The sequence below is a fragment of the Hypanus sabinus genome, chromosome 18, assembly GCF_030144855.1.
Source record: "Hypanus sabinus isolate sHypSab1 chromosome 18, sHypSab1.hap1, whole genome shotgun sequence".
NCBI lineage: Eukaryota > Metazoa > Chordata > Chondrichthyes > Myliobatiformes > Dasyatidae > Hypanus > Hypanus sabinus.
Genome location: NC_082723.1, coordinates 12,016,870 through 12,039,189, shown reverse-complemented (window position 1 = coordinate 12,039,189; position 22,320 = coordinate 12,016,870). Strand labels below are relative to the sequence as shown.

The 22,320-nt window shown below is 39.8% G+C and overlaps 1 protein-coding gene across 1 annotated transcript; it reads left to right on the top strand.

Moving 5' to 3' along the window:
- c18h9orf78 (chromosome 18 C9orf78 homolog) lies at nt 1-20,814 on the top strand. The gene is made up of 9 exons (XM_059993669.1): nt 1-198; nt 1,922-1,981; nt 5,409-5,460; nt 10,744-10,814; nt 11,535-11,615; nt 12,906-13,103; nt 13,849-13,985; nt 17,591-17,689; nt 20,125-20,814. The coding sequence occupies exons 1-9, from the start codon at nt 119-121 to the stop codon at nt 20,214-20,216; spliced, it is 870 nt and encodes a 289-aa protein (XP_059849652.1). The 5' UTR covers nt 1-118; the 3' UTR covers nt 20,217-20,814.
- Nucleotides 20,815-22,320: the final 1,506 nt, after the last annotated feature.

The window sequence follows — 22,320 nt, the reverse complement described above, 5'->3', positions numbered from 1 at the left end:
GCAAACCGGAACTGTATCCGTCTGCCGGAACATTCCAGTTGTAAATACGCAGAGTAGCCTAGAGTAGAAAGACGAAATATTTTGTTATAGTAAAATATTAATCTTGAATCAGTAAGGGATGCCGGCGGGGAAAAGTTACAGGAGGAGGCGAGAGGAGGAGTCAGACGAGGAAGACGAGCAGCGGGTGGTGGAAGTCAGGTGAGAACCGGAGCTTCGATGGTCAGGCATGTTCCCCTGGTCAACGGGAGATGGCCGGACTGTCAGCTAAATGTTGTTTAATGCACGCAGTCTCATTTATAAACCTTGTTTGGTGGGTATAATAAATGAAGGATCTTTCGTAGACTAAAGCTTCAAAGTACCTAAAATAATCCTTTGATTTAAATATAACTTCCCCCTTCATCCTCCATTAAAATATCCTTCAACTTGGAAAAAACTAGAAAGGACACCTGATGTTGATAATTCTGTCGTCGTTTAATGGTTGTTCAGACGTGGGAAGTACGGAAGCGGATTCGCTCTGTCATCGTTAATTTTTTGCACTTTCTGCCCAAACCCCTGGCTCGTTAATCTTGAGAAAAAGAAAATATCAATTTTCTGGTTTCTCAGTCGTATTCGCATTTATTGATTAGGCCACGATAGGTCTTTTAAGGAGGGATTCAGAGTCAAGAATTCAGTCACAGTTAAGCCTCATCAATGATTACAAGTTTCTTTCACATTGTGCCTGCAGTTTTGTTTGGTTTTTCTCATGTTCTCAGAAAGTGACAGGTTTGACCCAGCATCAACACTTGTGATAAATTAGTGTAACTTAAAAATGAAATGGAATATAAATACAGATAATTCAATCGTATAATCTTGTCCCAAGTTGATTTGGACAGGCTCTTTGAAGTGTGACAGTGGTGTATTTTAATAAAAAATAAAGCCACAGTGCCACATGGTGGTAACATCGAGTAAGTGAAAGCACTCCGGAAGAAGGGTCTTGACCTGGAATATCAACTGTTTCCCTTCACTGTTGCTGCCTGACCCTCTGAGTCCATCCAGCAGATTGTTCGTTGTTCCAGATTCTGCAATTTCATGGGTGTCATTCATGTTTCAACCCTTCTGCTCCACCCACAAGCCATAAACTCAGTCCCCTATCAGTCTCCTGAAAAACGTCTGAATAATCCAGTCTATTTGCAAACACAGTGTTATAAATGACTCCAGAATAAGCTTTGGACTCTGGTGCCAGTGTCCTAATTCTTACCCATTGCTGTCAGCCCTTCTGTTTTTACTGACCAGCATTTGCTCTTGGTTTTTCAACTCTCACATTGTATTTGGACACCTATGTGTCCCCATTTTTACAATCTTTTGTATTAGTGAGCTTTTCTTCAGAATCAGGTTTAATATCTCCGGCATATGCTGTGAAATTAGTTGACTTTGCGGCAGCTGTACAATACAGCCTTTATGAGCCATCGCCCTTTTGAAGGTGTCCTCGATGCTGGGAGGCTAGTGCCCATGGTAGAGCTGGCTGAGTTTGCATAATAAAATTGTTAATTACAGTGAGTATATGTGTATATGGTTCAATGTCCATTCAGAAATTGGGTGGAATTTGTAGGTGGCGTTTGCTCCATAAATTCAGTAGTCCTGCCTTTCAACTGCAAAGACTATATAAATACTAGTTGTAGTTGTTGTTATCCCTCACTGACACAGAATAATATTGCCAGTCAGTAAGTTTTGTCAAGTTAATTCTCTCTCCTGCTTTAGAATGAATTATGGGAATATGATGGCCTTGTTACATTGCCTGTTGTTGACAGTATGTATTTTTGTGCCTTTTCTGATACCTCAATTGATCCTTAAGTAATCATTCTGATTGATATACAAACACATGCTTCCTTCATATTTTGTACACCTTTGTTTATTTTCTTCTGTATTAAAAACACTTTCCTAGGTCAAAACTTGATGAACTGAAAGAAATTCAGAGTTTGAGGAAAAGACAAAATGGAGTGAGGTAGGTTCTTCACATGATGTAATACAAGCATTTGAGTATTACAGACAAAGTGTGTTGTGTGTACCAAATCACAGTCTTGGCTCCAGATACAAAGGTGGGTGAGGCATTAAGTGCATGTGATTGTAATATGATTACTTATTGAAATTTTTAAAAATAAAGAGGGTACCAAACACATAATAAATAGCCTGATTTTAAGAGATCAGTTTTTAACTGTTAGCTGGGTCATGAGAAAGTGGGCCTTTGAGGTTGAAATATGGGTGGGGGTGGGCAGGGTGAGGAAGAACTCTGTATTTCAGAAAAGATCAGAGTCAGGTTTATTGTCTTGTTTGTAATCGCATCAATATGTTGGGCGCAGGATAGATCTTCAGAAATACTGACATCCAGGAACTTGAAACTGCTCATCCTTTCCACTGCTGATCCCTCATTGAGGTCTGGTGTGTATTTCCTTGACTCCGCCTTCCTGAGGTCCACATTACCAAGATTAAAGCCTGTCTTAACTCATAAAATTACAGACGTGACAGCACAGCAGGGAGGAGTAGATTTTGTGGTTGTCATTGTGTTTCGTGCCTTGAATTGTGCGTCAAAGTTGCTTATAGTGTGTGGGGGGGGGGGGGGTCACTGGTACAAGTCAGCACTGTTTTTCTTTGTGTAGTCTGTAATGCCTTTGATGCCCAACCACATATGCTGCTGATCATTATCGGACTAGTGTTCCTGAATTTTTATGTGTGGATGGACTTAGCCCTCTCGTTGCCTAAGATGAGGTTTCTCCTAGCTGCTCTGGGAACTGTTCTGTCACTGGACCTGAATGCAGCATCCCCAGCTTTTGGTAGGGAGTGCATCTCTGTGTTCAGTCATGGCTTCTGTTTGAGGTAACAATGTCGTCAACACACTTATTGGTGTAGCCGACAAGTTATATTCCTCAAAGTTTGTATCTTCTCCATTTGTGGCGGCCTCCTTGAACATCTGCTAATTAGTCTGTTTAAAACTGAAGCATAGAGATTGCCTTATTAGGCCACACATTGATGGTCCTTTTGACTGGTTTCTCCATTTTCAGTAGCATTCAGTATACTGGGATTAACAATACAAAGATATGGTTAGAGAGGCCAGCATGAGGCATGGGATGATTTTGTAAGTACAGCGTCTGTTTGTATAAACATGCTCCAGTCTGTTTGTTCCCCTAGTGACTATGGTGAGATGTCGGTGCAATTTGGATAGAATGTCTTGCAGGTTAACATGAGTAAAGTTTCTTGCAATTAACAAGGAAATCAGTGAACAAGATGTAGAAGGATTTGCATGAAGCCTTTGAACTAGAATCTCTGGAAGGGCTGTTGCTGAAAATAAAGAAACTAGGATTAAAGTATTGCATAATAATTGACAGAATGATTGTCTGCCTCCAAGAATGTTACCTACTGCCTCTTTTGGGACTTCTTTTACTTTTTTTTTTGTGAGTGATCTGAAATCAGTTGCCACAAATACAACAGCTGAAATAGTCACAGGTGGCAGAATAAGCTTGAGCTAAATTATTAAAGTTGATCCGGATAAGATACTGGTGCATTTAAACATGGGGTGTAGAGTAGCTTTGAGTAGCTAAGTAAAATCATGCAATGAAATGCATTTGCAATTTAAAATAGCCTCGACCATTCATGGTGACTATAAATTGACAAGACTTATAGTAGTTAATCTCATTACTAAAGTGCTGCAGAGAACTTTATCTGTTATTCTTGTCCACTCCTGCTTACTTGTGGCTCCAAATCTACAGCGGTTGCTTTCCTAAACCATTTCTTAGGACACCCAATGTGGGTTTTGGGACCCTTGTTTAAGAAAGGATATGCTGGCATTAGAGGGTTCAGAGGTCTTCACAAGAATGACTTTGGGATTAAAAGGGTTACTGTACGAGAAGGATTTGATTACCCTGGGCCTGTATTTGCTGGAATTTAGAGGAATTGGGGCAGGAGGGGTGCGATCTCATTGAAGCCTGTCGAATATTGAAGGGCCAAGATAGAGTTGACGTGGAGAGAATAAGAGGGTACAGCCTCAGAATAGAATGACGTCCTTTAGAACAGAGATGAGAAATTTCTTTAGCTGGAGCATGGTGAATTTGTGGAATTCATTGCCGCAGATGGCTGTGGAAGCCAAGTCATTGGGTCTATTTAAAGTGGAGTGTGACAGGTTCTTGAAATGAGGTTGAGATGAAAAATAAATCAACCGTGATCGAATGGCAGAGCAGGCTCGGTGGCTTGAATAGCCTAATTCTGCCTCTTTGTCTTACTATACAGCCAACCAGGTACAGGCAATAGATAACAACCATACTACCAACATCCATGTCCTGTGAACTCAGATAAATAAAATAAATTGGCAGGCAAGTGGCAAAATTTGGTGCAGAGAAAGTTCTTGTCTCACAAAATTTAATTGAGCCATTGAAGAGTGCATATTAGCCTAAAGGATGGAGGTTTAGGAAGAGGTAATTTATCAAACTGGGCACTGGAAAAGAGATCCAGATGTGATGTAATAATGTATAGTATACTAAAGAGAGAAAAAAAAATTAAGGAAGAGGTCAATCTGTGGAACAGCCTTCCTACTTAAGTTATGAAATCACTCAAATACAAATTAAATATATTTCCTTCAGAAAGTAACGTCTTGAGATGAAGTAGTGGGTGACTTAAGAGAAGAGCTGGTAAGTGTAGTATGCATTGGTAGAATGTGGACCTGTGCGCCCAAAGCATCTCGGGATCTTTGACTGGACTGTTTGTAGACAAGTTAATGGAGTTTCATTGTGAAAATTAGACAACAACTTAGTTACTGTTTTAACTTGTTTGGATGGTACAGGAAGAATTTGAAGATCCATGATTTGTTTTTTTTTCATCTAAGAACTCCTAATGTTCTAACGTCCTAATCAATTTAATGCAAGATCAACTGACACCTTGGATTTATGAAGGCTACGCTTTTAAAAGTTCACTATTGTTAAGAAAGAATGCAACAGTAACCAGTTTTTGATGTTCATTTTAAAATTGATAACAGGGAGCTTATGTGGATGATTTATGGAGCAAGGTTTAAAAGATTCAGTGATTCTGATTCCTCTAGTGAGGTTCCATCAGAAGTAAGCACCACGAAGAAACAAAATTGCAGTTTTGAAAATTGGTGGTGGCCGGGGGCATGGTAGTATAGCAGTTAGTATAACATTGTTACAATGCCAGTGATCCAGGTTCAATTCCCACTTCTTCCTTTAAGAAGTTTGTACGTTCTCCCTTTGTGTGTGGGTTTCCTCTGAATATTCCATTTTTCGAAGACATAAAGGTTAATAGGTTAATTGTCACATAGGTGTAATTGGGCGGTGTGGTCTCGTGGGCTGGAAGGGCCTGTTACTGTGCTGTATTTTTTAATGAAGAAGGCCAGTCTGTCTTAAACCCTTTTACTGTGCCTGTTATAGTGCTGCTGCCCTGCTGGTTGGGGAGCAAGTACCGGAAGAAACTTCAAATGTGGTAAGTTACTGCAATGTTTGTCAATGTCAGTTCAGCTGATTGGACTCTAGTGTTTAGGAACATGAAGTAAAATATAAATTACAAGCCTTGCAGATGGCCAGTGGTTCAGTTAACACTACCAAAAATGCATTGCCACAGTTCTTACTATGTTATACAGTCGGCCCTCCTCATCCACGAATTCCGCATGCGCGAATTCAACCAACCGTGAATCGTGAAAACCCGGAAGTGCTCTTCCAGCACTTGTTTGAGCATGTGCAGATTTTTTTTTTCTTGTCATTATTCCCTAAACAATGCAGTATAACAACCATTTTATATAGCATTTACATTGATTAGGTATTGTAAGTAATCCAGAGATGATTTAAAGTATACGGAAGGATGTGTGTGGGTTATCATGGATCGGGATCGAAAAAAATCGGAAGTTCTCTTACTAAGTAAGTCAGAACAGGTACATCCGGTATTATTTAGTGTCAGTTAGTCAAACGTTTGCCTCAGTGTATATTTTACCTTAATATGCATATAAAACACTTAAGAACGTATGTTTCAGCGCCGGGCTTGGGAACGGAAGATCTCGGGACTCAGGACAGACTGCTCCTGAGTGCGCTCTCCACCATGCCGGGTTGATGTGGAGGATCAAAAACACAAAACCCAATAATTAAACCACTGCATTGCTTAGTAATAATTGTAGCTTTCATCAGAACAGAGCCTTTTTCACTTTATCCTTTAAAATTGTTCCGATCGTTGACCCAACGTAGCCTATCGCTTTTCCAATGACCGATGGCGTTTCACCTCTTTCCAATTGCTTTATTATTTCCACTTTATTTTCAATCGTGTTTGTCATTATTTTCGTGAACAGAAACACTGCAAATTCAGACCTCTACCGCCGGGTCCTAATGTCCACCGCACTGAGACAGGCTAAATAAGGTCTAGGGTTCCGCTGGGTCCTAAGGTCCAGCGTATTGAGACAGGTTGAATAAGGGACTTGAGCATCCGTGAATTTTGGTATCCGCGGGGGGTCCCGGAACCAATCCCCCGCGGATAAGGAGGGCTGACTGTACAATCATAGAGTAATGGTGCACAGGGGAAGGTCATTCATTCTGTTATCCTTGGGCTAGCTCTTTGACAAAGTCATCCAAATAAGGCCCTCACTGTTTTTCCCTCCTGATTGTGAAAACCTTACACCTTGAAATAATTACTAATTCACTTGTGGGAGTTTTTGGACAGTAAGCTGCATTTGAAATAATACCAAGGTTAATGGCTCTTTGAATTATGTCCTTGTGCTTCAATAACTTCAGCCAAGGGCAGATATATCAAGCATTTCATCCATCATTAAACTTCATTTGTAAATACATCTCATATTTGGTTGTTTATACAGCTGGCAATAGGTCAGTCTGAAGATTAACAGTTGGCTTGTGAGTTGTTCTGCCATCTGCCTTGATGACTGTATATGTTTAACAAATAGATGTTGTATGAGTTTCATTTTTCATCCATACTTCAAAATTACCCTCAAGACTTGAGCCTGCATCCATGCTTGCAATTTCCCTCCCAGTCTCCTTCACAGAATTAGGTTTAATAACATGGACGTACAAGGTGTAATTGATAAGTTCGTGGCCTAAGGTAGGGAGTGTTAATTTTAGAAAGCCTAGCACATTTATTTTTCAACATAGTCGCGTCCTACACTCACACACTTAGTCCAGCAGTTGCGGAACATACGGATCTTGGGCCTCCAGAAAGTGTCCACAGATGGGTGATTGATACGTTTGTGGCCTAAGGTAGGAGGTGAGCTATCCAGCTCTCATTCCATGCACATGCAGCTCAATTCTTTGAGTGATTATGCAGAAAGTTTGAATTTACTAACTCATCTCCTTCTACCTTAGGCCATGAACTTATCAGTCACCCCTGTGTTATTAACTAAACTTTCTGCATAATTACTCAAAGAGTTGACCTGTATATGCATGTAATGAGAGCTGTATAACTCATTTCCTTCTACCTTAGGCCACGAACTTATTCATCCCTGCTGTGGACACTTACTGGAGGTCCAATATCCGTATGCTCCATGACCGCAGGACTAAGTGTGTAAATGTAGGAGGGGAATATGTTGAAAACTATATGTGCTAGGTTTTCTAAAATTGGCTCCTTCTACCTTACACCACAAACATATCAATTGCCCCTCGTACGTGGTGAAATTTGTTGTTCTGCAGCAGTACAGTGCCATACATTAAAAATACTTTGTTGCAAAATGAAATATAAGAAGTGCAGGAAGAGAGCAAAATGGTGAGGTAGTGCTCATAGGTTCATCGACTGTCCAGAAATCTGCTGCTAGAGGGGAAGAAGCTGTTTCTAAAAATTTGAAAGTTTGTTTACAAGCTCCTGTACCTCCTCCCTGATGGTAGCAATGAGAAGAGGGCATGTCCTGGTAGGTGGTGGTGGGGGTTCCTTAATGATGGATGCCACCATTTGGAGTCTCCCTTTTGAAGATGTCCTCAGTGGCAGGGAGGCTAGTGACCATGATGTAGCTAGCTTAGTTTAAACCCTTTTGCAGCTTTTTCCAGTGCTGTGCGTTGGCACCTTTACACCAGATGGTGATGCAAAAGTCATAGACATATATCTAGCTAGGGTGTCTAAGACCTTTGCACAGTATTGTATTTATCAACGTGGAGAGGAGAGCGGGTTTATAAATCTGGCAGGGGCGAAAGATGTTGGGAATGGCGAGGAGTGCCGCGGAAGAGGTGTGGGACAGGTGGCAGAGGAGAAGTGCCAGGGGCGGGTGAGAGGTGGCGTGTAGACACACCTGTCCCTCAGACAGCAGGCTAAGTCCTATGATTCCAAACAATTGGTCCATTGATCAGGACATCATGTTTCTCTGGTGCTTCCCACTTCTTCCCCTCTCCTTTCCCCTTTTCCCACCCTTGATTCCCCTCCCCCCGCCCCCTTCCCACTCTCAGTCCACAATAGAGACCCACATCAGAATCAGGTTTATCATCATTCACATAGGGCATGATTTTTTTTTTGCAGAAACAGTACAGTGCAACACATACAAACCCCGTTTCCAGAAGAGTTGGGATATTCTCCAAAATGCAATAAAAACAAAAATCTGTGATATGTTAATTCACGTGAACCTTTATTTAACTGGCAAAAGTACAAAGAAAAGATTTTCAATAGTTTTACTGACCAATTTAATTGTATTTTGTAAATATACACAAATTTAAAATTTGATGGCTGCAACACACTCGACAAAATTTGGGACAGAGGCATGTTTACCATTGTGTTACATCACCTTTCCTTTTAATAACACTTTTTAATCGTTTTGGAACTGAGGATACTAATTGTAGATTTGCAATTGGAAATTTTGTCCATTCTTGCTTGATATATGACTTCAGCTGCTCAACAGTCCGTGGTCTCCGTTGTCTGATTCTCCTCCTCATGATGTGCCATACATTTTCAGTAGGAGATAGATCTGGACTGGCAGCAGGCCAGTCAAGCACACGCACTCTGTGTCTACAAAGCCACACTGTTGTAGCCCATGCAGAATGTGGTCTGGCCTTGTCCTGCTGAAATAAGCATGGACGTCCCGGGAAGAGACGTCGTCTTGATGGCAACATATGTCTCTCTAAAATCCTAATATATGCCTCAGAGTCAATGGTACCTTCACATACATGCAACTCACCCATGCCCTGGGCACTGATGCACCCCCATACCATCACAGATGCTGGCTTTTGCACCTTTTGCTGATAACAATCAGGATGGTCGTTTTCATCTTTGGCACGGAGAACTTGACGCCCATTTTTTCCAAAAACTAGCTGAATTGTGGACTCATCTGACCACAGCACACGGTTCCACAGTCTTTCGGTCCATCTGAGATGAGCTTGGGCCCAGAGAACTCGCCAGCGTTTCTGCATTGAGTTGATGTATGGCTTCATCCTTGTGTAATACAGTTTCAAGTTGCATTTCTGGATGCAGCGACAGACTGTGTTAAGTGACAATGGGTTTCCGAAGTACTCCCGAGCCCAGGTGGCTATAATTGTCACAGTAGCATGGTGGTTTCTTAGGCAGTGCCGCCTGAGGGCTCAAAGATCACGCGCATTCAACAGTGGTTTCCGACCTTGCCCTTTACGCACTGAGATGTCTCTGAATTCTCTGAATCTTTTCACAATATTATGTACTGTAGATGTTGAAAGACCTAAATTCTCTGCAATCTTGCATTGGGAGATGTTCCTTTTGAACTGACTAACAGTTCTCTCACGAATTTTGGCACAAAGGGGTGAGCCACAACCCATCCTTGCTTGCAAAGACTGAGCCTTTGATGGACGCTACTTTTATACCCAGTCGTGATACCTCACCTGCTACCAATTAATCTGCTTAATGTGGAATCTTCCAAACCGGTGTTACTTGAATATTCTGTGCACTTTTCAATCTTATTTTAACTCTGTCCCAACTTTTGTTGAGTGTGTTGCAGCCATGAAATTCTAAATTTGTGTATATTTACAAAATACAATTAAGTTGGTCAGTAAAACTATTGAAAATCTTTTCTTTGTACTTTTGTCAGTTAAATAAAGGTTCACGTGAATTAACATATACAGATTTTTGTTTTTATTGCATTTTGGAAAATAACCCAACTTTTCTGGAAATGGGGTTTGTAAAATTAATACAGTACTGTGCAAAAATCTTAGGAACACTAGCTATATATATGTGCCTAAGACTTTTGCACAGCACTGTACTGTACCTCTTCAAACTTCCAATGAAATATAGCCACTGGTGTGCCTTCTTCATAATTTTATCAATATGTTGAGCCCAGGTTAGATCTTAAGAGATGTTGACGCCTGGAAATTTGAAACTGCTCACCTTTTCCACTACTGATCCCTCAATGAGTTCTGGCGTGTGTTCTCCCGACTTCCCCTTCTTTAAGTCCACAGTCAATTCCTTCATCTTACAGACATTGAGTGCAAGGTGGTTGTTGTGACAACACTCAACCAGCCGATCGATCTCACTTCATTATCACAATTTGAGATTCTTCCAAGAACAGTTGTGTCATCTCCATGTTTATAGATGGGGTATTTCAGCTGTGCCTAACCACACACTCGGTATAGAGTACAGTAATGGGCTAGGGGCACATCCCTGAGGTCAGCACTACTGCCTACCTCTTGTATAGCGCATTTATTGTTTTCCCAAATAAATGCAAATTTCCAAATCACTCTGATTGCTGTAATGTCTCACTGAGCTAGGAGGTTAACTTGTCTGATTGCTATGAAAGAATCTTGCAACTGTTTTACTTTTTTTTTTGGATAGGATGATCCTTTCAAACTGAAGACAGGTGGTATGATTGATATGAAGATAATAAAGGACCGAAAGCGAGAAAGGTGGGGTATTAGAAAAACTGTTTTATTTGTTCATTTCATTATCATACAAAATAAATCAGCACAGAAATAAGTCCTTCAGCCTATTGTGCTCATACCTTGCATAATTTTAATAAATATATACTTAAGGTCCAATAAAGCCTGTAGCAGTTTTGTAATAGTAAATACCAGTCACATAACTATTCTCTTCATCATTTTCAGCTGTGCATTTATATATTGGATATAATCTATATTTTTCCTGTGGTACAAAATAACATGTAGTTTTACTTATTGCTTATATTTTCATTTCATTCCTTCCCCTAAATGGCAAAAAGTGATGCAGAGTATACGAAACAGAAGATTTGTTCATTTGAATTGTAACTATGAAAAGAATGATATACATATGTAGAATAAAACTCAGATAATCTGGTATCAGAATGCTTGGTTTAGCATTTGCCTCACTTGGTTCTGTTTGACACTTTCCCTTTAAATCCAGCTTGGCTCTGTTTGTCCTCTTTCATTGTGTAGGGGAATTGTAAAAATTAAGAGCAATCGACCGGTCCTTGGTATAAGGTGCAGGCATTATTACCATTACAAACTCTCGACAGTCTTGGTACTGTGCCATGAATTGCAGAAATGCCAATGCAGTTCTGAAGGCGAATCATGATTAATCTGTTGGATAAGGTAGTATTTCAGGAGTATTTTGTTTCTGAGAAACTGAAGAATTGCACTCTTCTTTCCCAGGATCGAGGAGGAAGACACAGACTTGAACTTGGGCACATCGTTTTCAGTGGAGACAAATAGACGTGATGAGGATGCTGACATGTATGTTTGGCCTCGTGACACACTAATTTGAACTGCAAAAATAGCCTTTTTTCTCAAAGTAAAAAAAAATGCATATGTTGAGAATATGAACTAAAACAGAGGATACCGGAAACACACAGAAGGTTAGGGAGCATCTGTGGGGGAAACTTAGTGTTATTGTTACAGGTCTTGATGGGTCCTGTTGAATAGTCTCAGCCTGAAATGCCAATTTCCCTCCATAGATGCTGCCTGACCGGTGTTCCTCTAGCATTTTGTGTGTGTAGCTCAAGATTTCCACCGTCTGCAAAATTTCTTGTGTACCTGACCCTTGTGTTGCCCTGAGAATACCCAAGGCTCATGCAATATCATCCTGAATTGCCCCTCTAGTTCAATACTTGTTTGCTTCAGTATAAAACAAAACTACACCAGATATGTTGTTTGGTGAACTATCTGTTGGACTGGATGAAGTTTGTCATCTCTAGTAATGTGCATTTCATCTGTGGTGAGAAATTCCAGGGGTCTACTACTTTGAAGAGATTGTAGATTTTAAAAAGACCTACACTCTTAAGGGAGTTCAATTTGGGAGGCAATTACAAGAAACTGATTAGAATGATTGTTTATAGATTGCATTCCACTTTAACTTGTGCAAAGCATTTGCACTTAATGTCATCACTGAGAATCATTCCTCGAGCTTCAAATCATACCTGGAGAGACTTAAGGCTACAATATTGTAACTGATTTTGGGGATGGAAGTAATATGCCATGATCCTTAGTTATAAAATCATCATGCCTTTGTTTGGGGCTCTTCTCCACTTGTCCCGCAATTATTTCAAACACTTATCCAGTTCCCTCTTGTAAATTATTACTTCTGCTTCCTTATAGTTTAGCCTGTGAATTCCTATAGTTTTTAAAGGAAAACAAAATTACTTTAAATTCCTGACCAAATTATTGACAACTGCTGGTGGAAACTGTTTTCTCCCGACTGTATCAAATCCCTTCGTAGTTTTGAATCTCTTAAGTTTCACCATCATCTCTGTTGAATGAGCTGCTTAGTCTCTCCAGAAGACCAAAGTTGATTGTATTGTCTGAGTATAGCTCTAAATGCCTTGCATCCTTTTAATATTAAAAATAATGAGGAAAAATACATTGCCTGCCAAATTGCTGTTTCCTGCTGTATGAATTCTCCAATAGATGGAACTTATTTCCTTCTAATTTCATACTTCAGAACAGTAAGAACCTTAAGTTCTTAACCTGACATTTCTTACTATGCATCCTCATTCACTAATGTTTTGACCACTTGTTCTGTCTTAGGATGAAGTATATTGAGACAGAATTGAAGAGGAGGAAGGGAATCCTAGAGAATGAGGAACAGAAGACAAAGGTCAAAAATCCAGAAGATCAGCTCTATGAATTACCTGACAACATTAACATTTCTTCTGCCAAGCGGACAGAAGAAATGTTATCCAATCAGATGCTAAGTGGCATTCCTGAGGTTGATCTAGGCATCGAGTAAGTGTTGAATTTATCCTTCTAAAGAAGCTTTTGAAAATTCTGGATAGAGTGGTTTCAATTACATAATGCTCTTAATCTCAAGAACTATTCTGTCTCATGGACCTACATGGGTTGGCTACAATAATCATATTAACTGATGTAAAACTATAGAATTTATCTCACTTTATCCATAAGTACCAAAGAGGGGATAAAAATTTCACCAGTTGATAAACATATTGCAGATGTTGGATCCCAAGTCCATTTGAGTATGGAAACAATAAGGTAGACCTCTGTCTGTCACTGTAATTGGGATGAATTTTACAGACCTAGTTAGTGTTATGTAATTTAACTCCATGCATGTTTCTTAAAAAAAAGTAATTGAGAGGCTATTCTGTGGTTATTGGAGATTCTATTTTAATGGACTTTTGTTTTGCACGAAATGATTTCCATGTACTTTAGAGAGAAAAATACTTCAATACACCAGTAATATTTAGTTGCAGTTATATTTACAAAGAATGTCTGCAGCATTAATGCTGTAGAAAAAATGGGAGATCATTCAAGCCATTGTGTACACTTAGGCAGTCAGAATTTACTTGTCCAATTGCTTCACTGTGCTTTCATTATTGTCCTGAAAATTTGTCTCCTTCAAGTATTCATCCAATTCCCTTTTGAAATTGCTTCTATTATTCTTCAGTCACTGCATTTCAGGGCTTCACCTACTGCATTACTTATTTTTTCACAAATTATCATTTTTATTTTTAAGTGCAAAAATAAAGAATATTATCAGCACTGAAGAGGCAAAAGCCCAGCTCCTGGCTGAACAACGCAACAAAAAGAAAGATAACAGCACCTCCTTTGTACCCACAAATATTGCAGTAAATTATGTCCAGCACAACCGGTGTAAGTAGCACAAACAATGCTTTTCATGACTGTTGCTATAAATACTGTAATCTTGTGAGTTGCTTCTTGTGTAACTGTCTCCAGGGACAAGCATCTTCAGTTTAGACGTAAAGCAAAAAGTAAGAATATTTTTGGATGCAGAAAGAACTAAAATAAATTCAGAAATGATGGGAAATACTCAACAGGTCAAGTAGTATCTGTGAAGAGCACGGAAGAGTTAATGTTTTAGTGTCAGTGACTTTGAGAGAGTTATGATGCAATGGAAAGGATAATTGACTTGAAGCGAGGTAGCATTAGATAAAATATGGTGGTTTGAGTCCTGGCCGTAAACAATATTTGTAGTTGACTCTTTCTTTGGGAAAGGGAGACATTTTTGTTGTTCAAGATAAAACAGCAGGAGACTGGAAAGAGGGCTGACAGGTGTCTAAAGGTTAAATTACTTTGACCTTCTATTGACAAAGCAGAATGTATGTTGTGAATCTTTTTGGATTCCTTTACAATTCCAGCACTCATTCATTTTGAGAAACCAATAGAACAGGAAGCATTGGAACTCAACTTGCTAATTCTGGTAAACTATGGTAAAAGTATAGACAAAAACTGCCATGTTCCTTTGGTTTGTATTTTCTTTTCTTTCTAAATCTTTTTATTATTATTAGTAATATGGACAGAATACAACTGATATATTGATAAAGAAATTACCAACATATAAATTCCATTACATATGAAAAAACATACATAATAGTTACAATATAAATGAGTTTACCAAAACATAAGCCATAAAATATATGTATGAACATAATAAGTCTGAATATTTCATAATATATGATATAAGGAAAACAGAAAAAAGAAACAAAAAAAAAACAAAAAAAATATAATGCCAAATTAGCTAATCTAATCTAATAACTAATATAGAAGAAAAAAGAAGCAAAAAAAAAGAGAGAAAAAAAAGGGGGGCTGTTTATAATATCTCACAAAAATAAGTATTCATCAATGCCGTCACTTCCGGTCCTCTCAACATACATAAGCTAAAAGCTGGGAAATCAAATGAACTTGGCACAGGGTCATATTACATCATATGAAAATGTTGAATAAATGGTCTCCATAACTTTTCAAATTTAATAGAAGTCTCAAAAGTACCACTTCTAATTTTTTCTAAATTTAAACATAACATAGTTTGAGAGAACCAATTAAATACAGTGGGAGGATTAATTTCTTTCCAATTCAACAATATAGATCTTCTAGCCATCAGAGTTAGAAATGCAATCATTCGACGGGAAGAAGAAGATAAATGCAGTGAGTCTAACATTGGTAAACCAAAAATTGCAGTAATAGGATGAGGTTGTAAATCGATATTCAAAACCGCAGAAATAATATCAAAAATATCAATAATATTTGTATTTTCTAACTCGAGAGGCTACTAAAATTGACTAATATTCTTCTGTACCGCTGAAATTGTGAAGCTTAGAACATTAGAGCACAGTACAAAACCTTTGGCCTATTGTGTGGTGCTGACCCTTTAACTCCCTTCTAAGGTCAATCTAACCATTTCCTCGCACATAGCCCTCAATTTTTTTTTCATCAATGTGCATGTCTAAGAGTCTCTTAACTTTCCCTCATGTATCTGCTTCGATTACTACCACTGGCAGTACTTTCCATGTTCCTACCACTCTCTCTGTTTATATATATAAAAAAAATACCACTGACATCCCTCCTAACTTCTCTCCAAACATGTTAAAGTTATACCTCTCACATTATCAAAGACATCAAAGTTCAATTACTTTTTTGGGGTGTAAGGTCAAATATTTCATGTTGGAATGTGAAAAGCAGGGAACTTTCTTGACAGCCCACGCAGCAGTCTTGTCACCACTGTTATTTGTTCACAGTGTCATTATGTACACATTGTCATTTTACATTCAGTGAAGCTGCTGTACTTCCAAGGTATTTCTTAAACTATTTTGAATCTATGGTAAACTTCTGTGACAAGATAGTACCACAATGCTCAGGTGAAGTCCAATTATGCAATTATTTTATCTAACTGAATTCCTAAGTAATCTAGTTATGTGAGGGATTCCTGAATGTATGAAAGGATGCCATCATGCCAACTACTCCCTCAAAATCTTCTATAATTCATTTAATTAATTTAATGCATTGTGGAAGCCTACTCCCATTCGGAGGAAATTAGAGAAATTTTCTGAGTAGTTTCTCCTTTTTGCTTTTGTTTTGTCTCTCCCAGGAGATTATAAGGCTGCAGGGCATGAGGGAGATGTTTCATTAACAATGTTCCAGTTCTCATTGCTGTGAAACAAACATGATGGACCACCATTAATTTTTTGCATGCCAATTTCATTGGTCCAATATAACCAAGCACAACTTCATGCAATCCCTCTTTGGCAGTTGGGTTTTGGTGAGGGTCGCATGCCCTTATGAAGATGGGGACTTTAGAAATCAGCCATCAGACCACAACAGATCATTCAGTCAAAAGTGTTTATGATGTGCCAGAGGTAAAATATTTAGAACCTTTAAGTGGGAATCTCCTTACTCAAGGAGAAAAGGATTCCTTGGAAGTGCAGTCACCATGAGCCTGAACAATTATACAAAAACCAAAGTACAGGAATTCACATCCTTCTTCACAATCACAAATGTGATTGCAATAAGATCACAATGACATTGCATAACCAAAATCAATTAATAACTACCCATTTTCCAAGAGCCAGCACTCTCCCTATCCCCAAAAATTAACTCTTCTACAGAGACAGCATAGAACGTGCCACTGCAATCAGGCACTTTTTCAGTCGGAACTGAAAGCAGCAACAAACATCAAAGAATGCCACTGTCCTGGAAACAAAAGGCTCTATGCTGCATGTTAGCCCAGTGTGTGCACCATGTTAGCCCAGTGTGTGCACCATGTTAGCCCAGTGTGTGCACCATGTTAGCCCAGTGTGTGCACCATGTTAGCCCAGTGTGTGCACCATGTTAGCCCAGTGTGTGTGCACCATGTTAGCCCAGTGTGTGCACCATGTTAGCCCAGTGTGTGTGCACCATGTTAGCCCAGTGTGTGTGCACCATGTTAGCCCAGTGTGTGTGCACCATGTTAGCCCAGTGTGTGCACCATGTTAGCCCAGTGTGTGCACCATGTTAGCCCAGTGTGTGCACCATGTTAGCCCAGTGTGTGCGCACCATGTTAGCCCAGTGTGTGTGCACCATGTTAGCCCAGTGTGTGTGCACCATGTTAGCCCAGTGTGTGCGCACCATGTTAGCCCAGTGTGTGCACCATGTTAGCCCAGTGTGTGCACCATGTTAGCCCAGTGTGTGTGCACAACCAGACAGGGTAATGAGAATTAAGGGGCTACTGGGGTTGGTGTAGGAAGAAATTACTTGTGGCAGACCCACTCTGTCACGGCAGTCATGGAATAAGAACCTTAATTGTGAAAAATTAGGTTTTCTTTACTGGTGTGGAAAAACTTGCTTTCCATAGTTACTGAGAACAGACATCTGGTTCTAGATTTTGTTGTGGATGTAGAGGATTGGCATGTTCATACCAAGTTTTAAAACTGTATGAAATTGCTTTTGGCAAAGTGATGCATTGCTGTTTACCTTTTCTGTAGTCTACCGAGAGGAATTGCATGCACCTGCAAAACGGAATAAAGAGGAAGCCAAACCTCGGCCTTTGAGAGTAGGAGACACTGATAAACCAGAACCTGAACGTAAGTAATATTTTTCTTAATAATAGCATGTCAGTAGACTTCAACAATAAAGTAAAAAAATTCTAATAGTTTGCAAATTAATATAGTGTAATTAAGTTGGGCACAGGTCACTGGGTGACTGTCAGGAGAGGGAGCGGAAATGCGCAGCCAGTGCAGAATACACCTGTGGCCATTCCCCTCAGTAATAAGTACACAACTTTAGATACTATTGAAGTGGACGACCTACCGGGAGGAGCCATGGTGACAGAATCTCTGGCACTGAGTCTGGTGATGTGGCTCAGAAGAGCAGAGAGGTGAAGAGGCCTGCAGTGTTGACAGGAGATTCCTTGGTCAGAGGAAGAGAGATGAGGTTCTGTGGGGGCAAGACACTCCCAGTTGCTTCCCTGCTGCCAGGATCAGGGATGTCTCAGACTGTGGCTATGGCATTCTCAAGGGCGAGGGTGAGCAGCCAGAAGTTTTGGTAAATATTGGCACCAGTGACAATCTCTGGTAGTAATCTCAGGATTGCTTCCTGTGCTATGTGCCTGTGAGGGTGATTGGGGAGATGAATGTCTGGCTGAGAAACTAGTGCAAGAGGCAGGGTCAGGGGTTCAGATCTATGAATCATTGGGATCTCTTCTGGGAAAGGTATGACCTGTACAAAAGACACGGATTACACCTGAATCCAAGGGGATCCAATATCGGGCAGGTTGGCTAGATTTGTTTGGGCATGTTTTAACTAATTTGGCAAAGTGATGGGAACCAGAGTGATAGTGCTGAAGATGATGGTTTACAGAGACAATATATAGTGAGACTCCTAGAAAGGAGAAGCTGGCGATAGGGCAAAATTGCAGTCAACAGTATGAGTTGCATCGTAAAAGGCGGACAAAATTGAGAAGGGTGAATACAGGACTGAAGGTGTAATATTTGAGTGTGCGAAGTATACGGAATAAGGTTGATGTTGTAGGTATCTCTGAATCATGGTTGAAGGAAGATTATAGCTGGGAGCTTAATGTCCAAGGATACACATTGTATCGAAAGGACAGGCAGGAAGGCAGAGGGTGTGATGTGACTTTGTTGGTCATATGTTGACATAGGGTCGGAAGGTGTTGAATCACTATGGATAGAACTAAGGAACTGCAAGGGTAAAAAGAACCTGATGGGAGTTGTATACAGGACCCCAAACAGTAGGAACAACGTGGTCTACAAGTTACAACAAGACGTAGAAAATGCATGCCAAAAGGCAGTGTTACGATCACAGACAAGAGAAATCTGCAGGTGCTGGAAATCCAGGCAACACACACAAAATGCTGGAGGAACTCAGCAGGCCAGGCAGCGTCTATGGAAAAAGAGTACAGTCGACGTTTCAGGCTGACATCCTCAGAAGGACTGGAGAGAAAAAAAGATGAGTAGATTTAAAAGGTGAAAGAGATACAAGGCTGGAAAAGGGGGGAGTCTGATAGGAGAGTACAGAAGGCCATGGAAAAGAAAGGGGGTAGGAGCACCAGAGAGAGGCGATGGCCGGGCAAGGAGATGAGGTGAGACAGGGATAAGGGAATGGGGAATGGTGAAGGGAGAGCATTACTAGAAGTTTGAGAAATTGAGGTTCATGCTCAGGTTGGAAGCTACCCAGGCAGAATGTAAGGTGTTGTTCCTCCAACCTGAGCATGGCCTCATCGCGATAGTGGAGGAGGCCATGGATGGGAAGTGGAATTGAAATGGGTGACCACTGGGAGATCCCGCTTGTTCTGGTGGACGGAGTATAGGTACTGAGCAAAATGGTCTCACAGTCCACATAGGGTCTTTGGGACCCGAGCCTTTCCAGGTGAGGCAACACTTCAGCTGTGAGTCTGTTGAAGTCATATACTGTGTCAGGTGTTCCCGGCATGGCTTCCTGTATGTCGGTGAGACCCAACGACGGGAACTCATTGGTGCTTTTATAGGGAAAGAAGTGGAGAGCTTTGAGACCTTTTGCTGGGGGATGTAAGTGTATAGGGACTGGGTATCCATGGTGAAAATGAGGCGGTCAGGGCCAGGGAATTGGTATATCTGTCACTGGAATCTGTTCTTCTACACTGGGCTGTGTAAAAACAACCAAAAACTAATGACATTACATGAAGATGTGCTGATATTTCCCAGCAAAAACTGACTTATTTACACCCAGACCTTTTCCTGCAATGGATTAAATTTCTTTCTAAAATGTATCCTCTTTTGCACTGCATCTTACTGGCTATCATAGTAAGTACTTAATAAAAATAGGTTAAACCAATAGGAAATTGATTCTTTATCTCTGCTTTTTCCTCACCATATGAGTCCTTCAAAGTAAATCACTCAAATGCTGATATTAATAAGTTCCATCTTCTTAGAGTAATTGTGGGTTAACTGCATTGACTTTAAATTCTGGATTTTCTGTTAAAACAACAAAGCTATTAAAAATGTTGCTTTTACATATGCAGAATCTCCTCCAAATCGCAAGCGTCCTTCAAATGAAAAGGCAACGGATGACTACCATTATGAAAAGTTCAAGAAAATGAGCAGAAGATACTGAAGGGTGGCTCAAACTACTTCAGCTGTTAGTGCATTTTAAATAGCTCAAGTGACAATGTAACTCCAGAGATATTGCCTTTCAAGAGTGAACCTATATGACATAAAGTTGAAAACCACAGAACACTGTGATATGATCATGGACACAAAACCACAAACACCCTGAGGAAAAGGACACTCCTTCATCTCACTGTTTTGAACTATTTTCATCGCTTTATATTGGAGCTGCATGGAATGGAAACTGGGGGGGAGAGCAGAAGGGGGTTGGCGGAATACACAAATGGAACAGGGAAAATCGAAGCAAGACCTAAACTACTCTGGTTCATGTGCCAATTTTATGTAAAAAGTTGAAAGCATCTGATGACTCACAACAATCACAAGGAGCCAATTTTACTTTATATTCCAATTCTTCTGTCAATCTGCAGCACTTTCGTAGGAGCTGGTTAAAAAATCTCATCTCTTTAAATGGAATCCCCAGTTTTATTAATCTGCAAAACTGTGTATTGACAAAAAATACTATAAAGTTGGTAATTATTATTACAATTGTTCTAGATTCTATCTTTGTGTTGCAAATGTATCCAACATAAATGTTTTAAATTTTATTTTGGTGTGTGCAATTGGTAGTTTATTTGGGAGAAGTATATTAGAGGTGATATGTAGAGTTCTTAACATCCATCAAGAAAGCAAGTTCGAGGATGAAATATAGCACTTGGTCATAAGGCTTTTGCCATTTTCATCATGGATTAACTGGACTTTGAAAACTTGCACTCGTTCCTCAATCACACTTTATTTAATTATGCACAAGGAGAACAGCATGGCCCTTGTCATTAACCTTTTCAAAAGTTTGAACAAAGAATTTTAATACAGAAATTGTCCAGTTGGATACAGATATTGACCAATTGCTCAAATTGTTTGAATTACTTATTTGCATAATCAATCACTGTACAATAAGGATGTTAATAACCAATAATACTTCAGAATTAAAGTAACTAACCAACAGTAACTTTGTATTTGCAACAGCGTTACATTAGAATCCTTTGTTTAGAAGATTATGATACAGAGGGCACCTTTGTGAAAAGGGTACATGAATTGAGAGATCTGGGCTGTGTGGGTGTTGTTTATTGAAGGCAGCTGAGGAATTTTTTTTAAAAACACGGAACCCTGGGCTTTAAAAAAAAGGAAGCATTATGTTTAAGACCCTGTTAAACGCTGATCAGTTACTCATTGTACTTGCTTGTGAGCTGCAATTTAGGAGAGATCTGAAGGCATTGAAAAGCGTAGAATGAATTTATCAAAATACTGCCCACTGTGCAGATGTAGACTTACCTGCAAGTAGATGATGATCCAGTATACTTATGCTAGATCCTGTCTTATTTTTACTCTGATGTATCTTGATTTTTTTTTAAATCCATAATCACTATCTCCAAATGTCTCTTCCTTCCCAGCTGATAATCATCCCAGCTGACCTACACTGGCTGGTGAATGGTGAAGGCAATGTCCAGTAATGCTCTTTCATTTGCATTCTCTCCAGCTTTCCTCATCAACCATTCTGCCAGACATCAACAGCGATCACAATGGTAGCCCTAACCCCGTTATCCCTCCCTATCCTCTCTGCAAACTAAAACTAACTCTTTCACAGTTCTGAAGGGTATTTGGCCCAAAACATCAATGATTTGTCTTTCCTTGGTGTTGACTGACCTGCTGAGTGTTTTCAGCATTTTCTTCTTTACTCCCATGGTTACCCATCTGCCCACCCAATCTCAAACTTGTTTCTCCAGTCACTAACAGCCAAGCCAATCACAACCCTGCATTGAACCAAATGTACTGCACCCAAGTTTCTGCATTGAAAATGAAACAAATGTTACTGAGTTACAGTGCTCTATAATTTGAATCAAAGAATCATTTAGGAGTACAGTCAAGAATTCTGATCTACTTTTAGACCTCCAACTTAATTATGGGTTTTTTAATTATTGGACAGCGCAGTTAGTCCACAATGTGCCATAAAATTGCAATAGTTGCCTTAGATCATACTAGACCAGGGGTGGGCAAACTTTTTGACTTGAGGGCCACAAAGGGTTCTAAAATTTGACAGGGGGGCCGGACCAGGA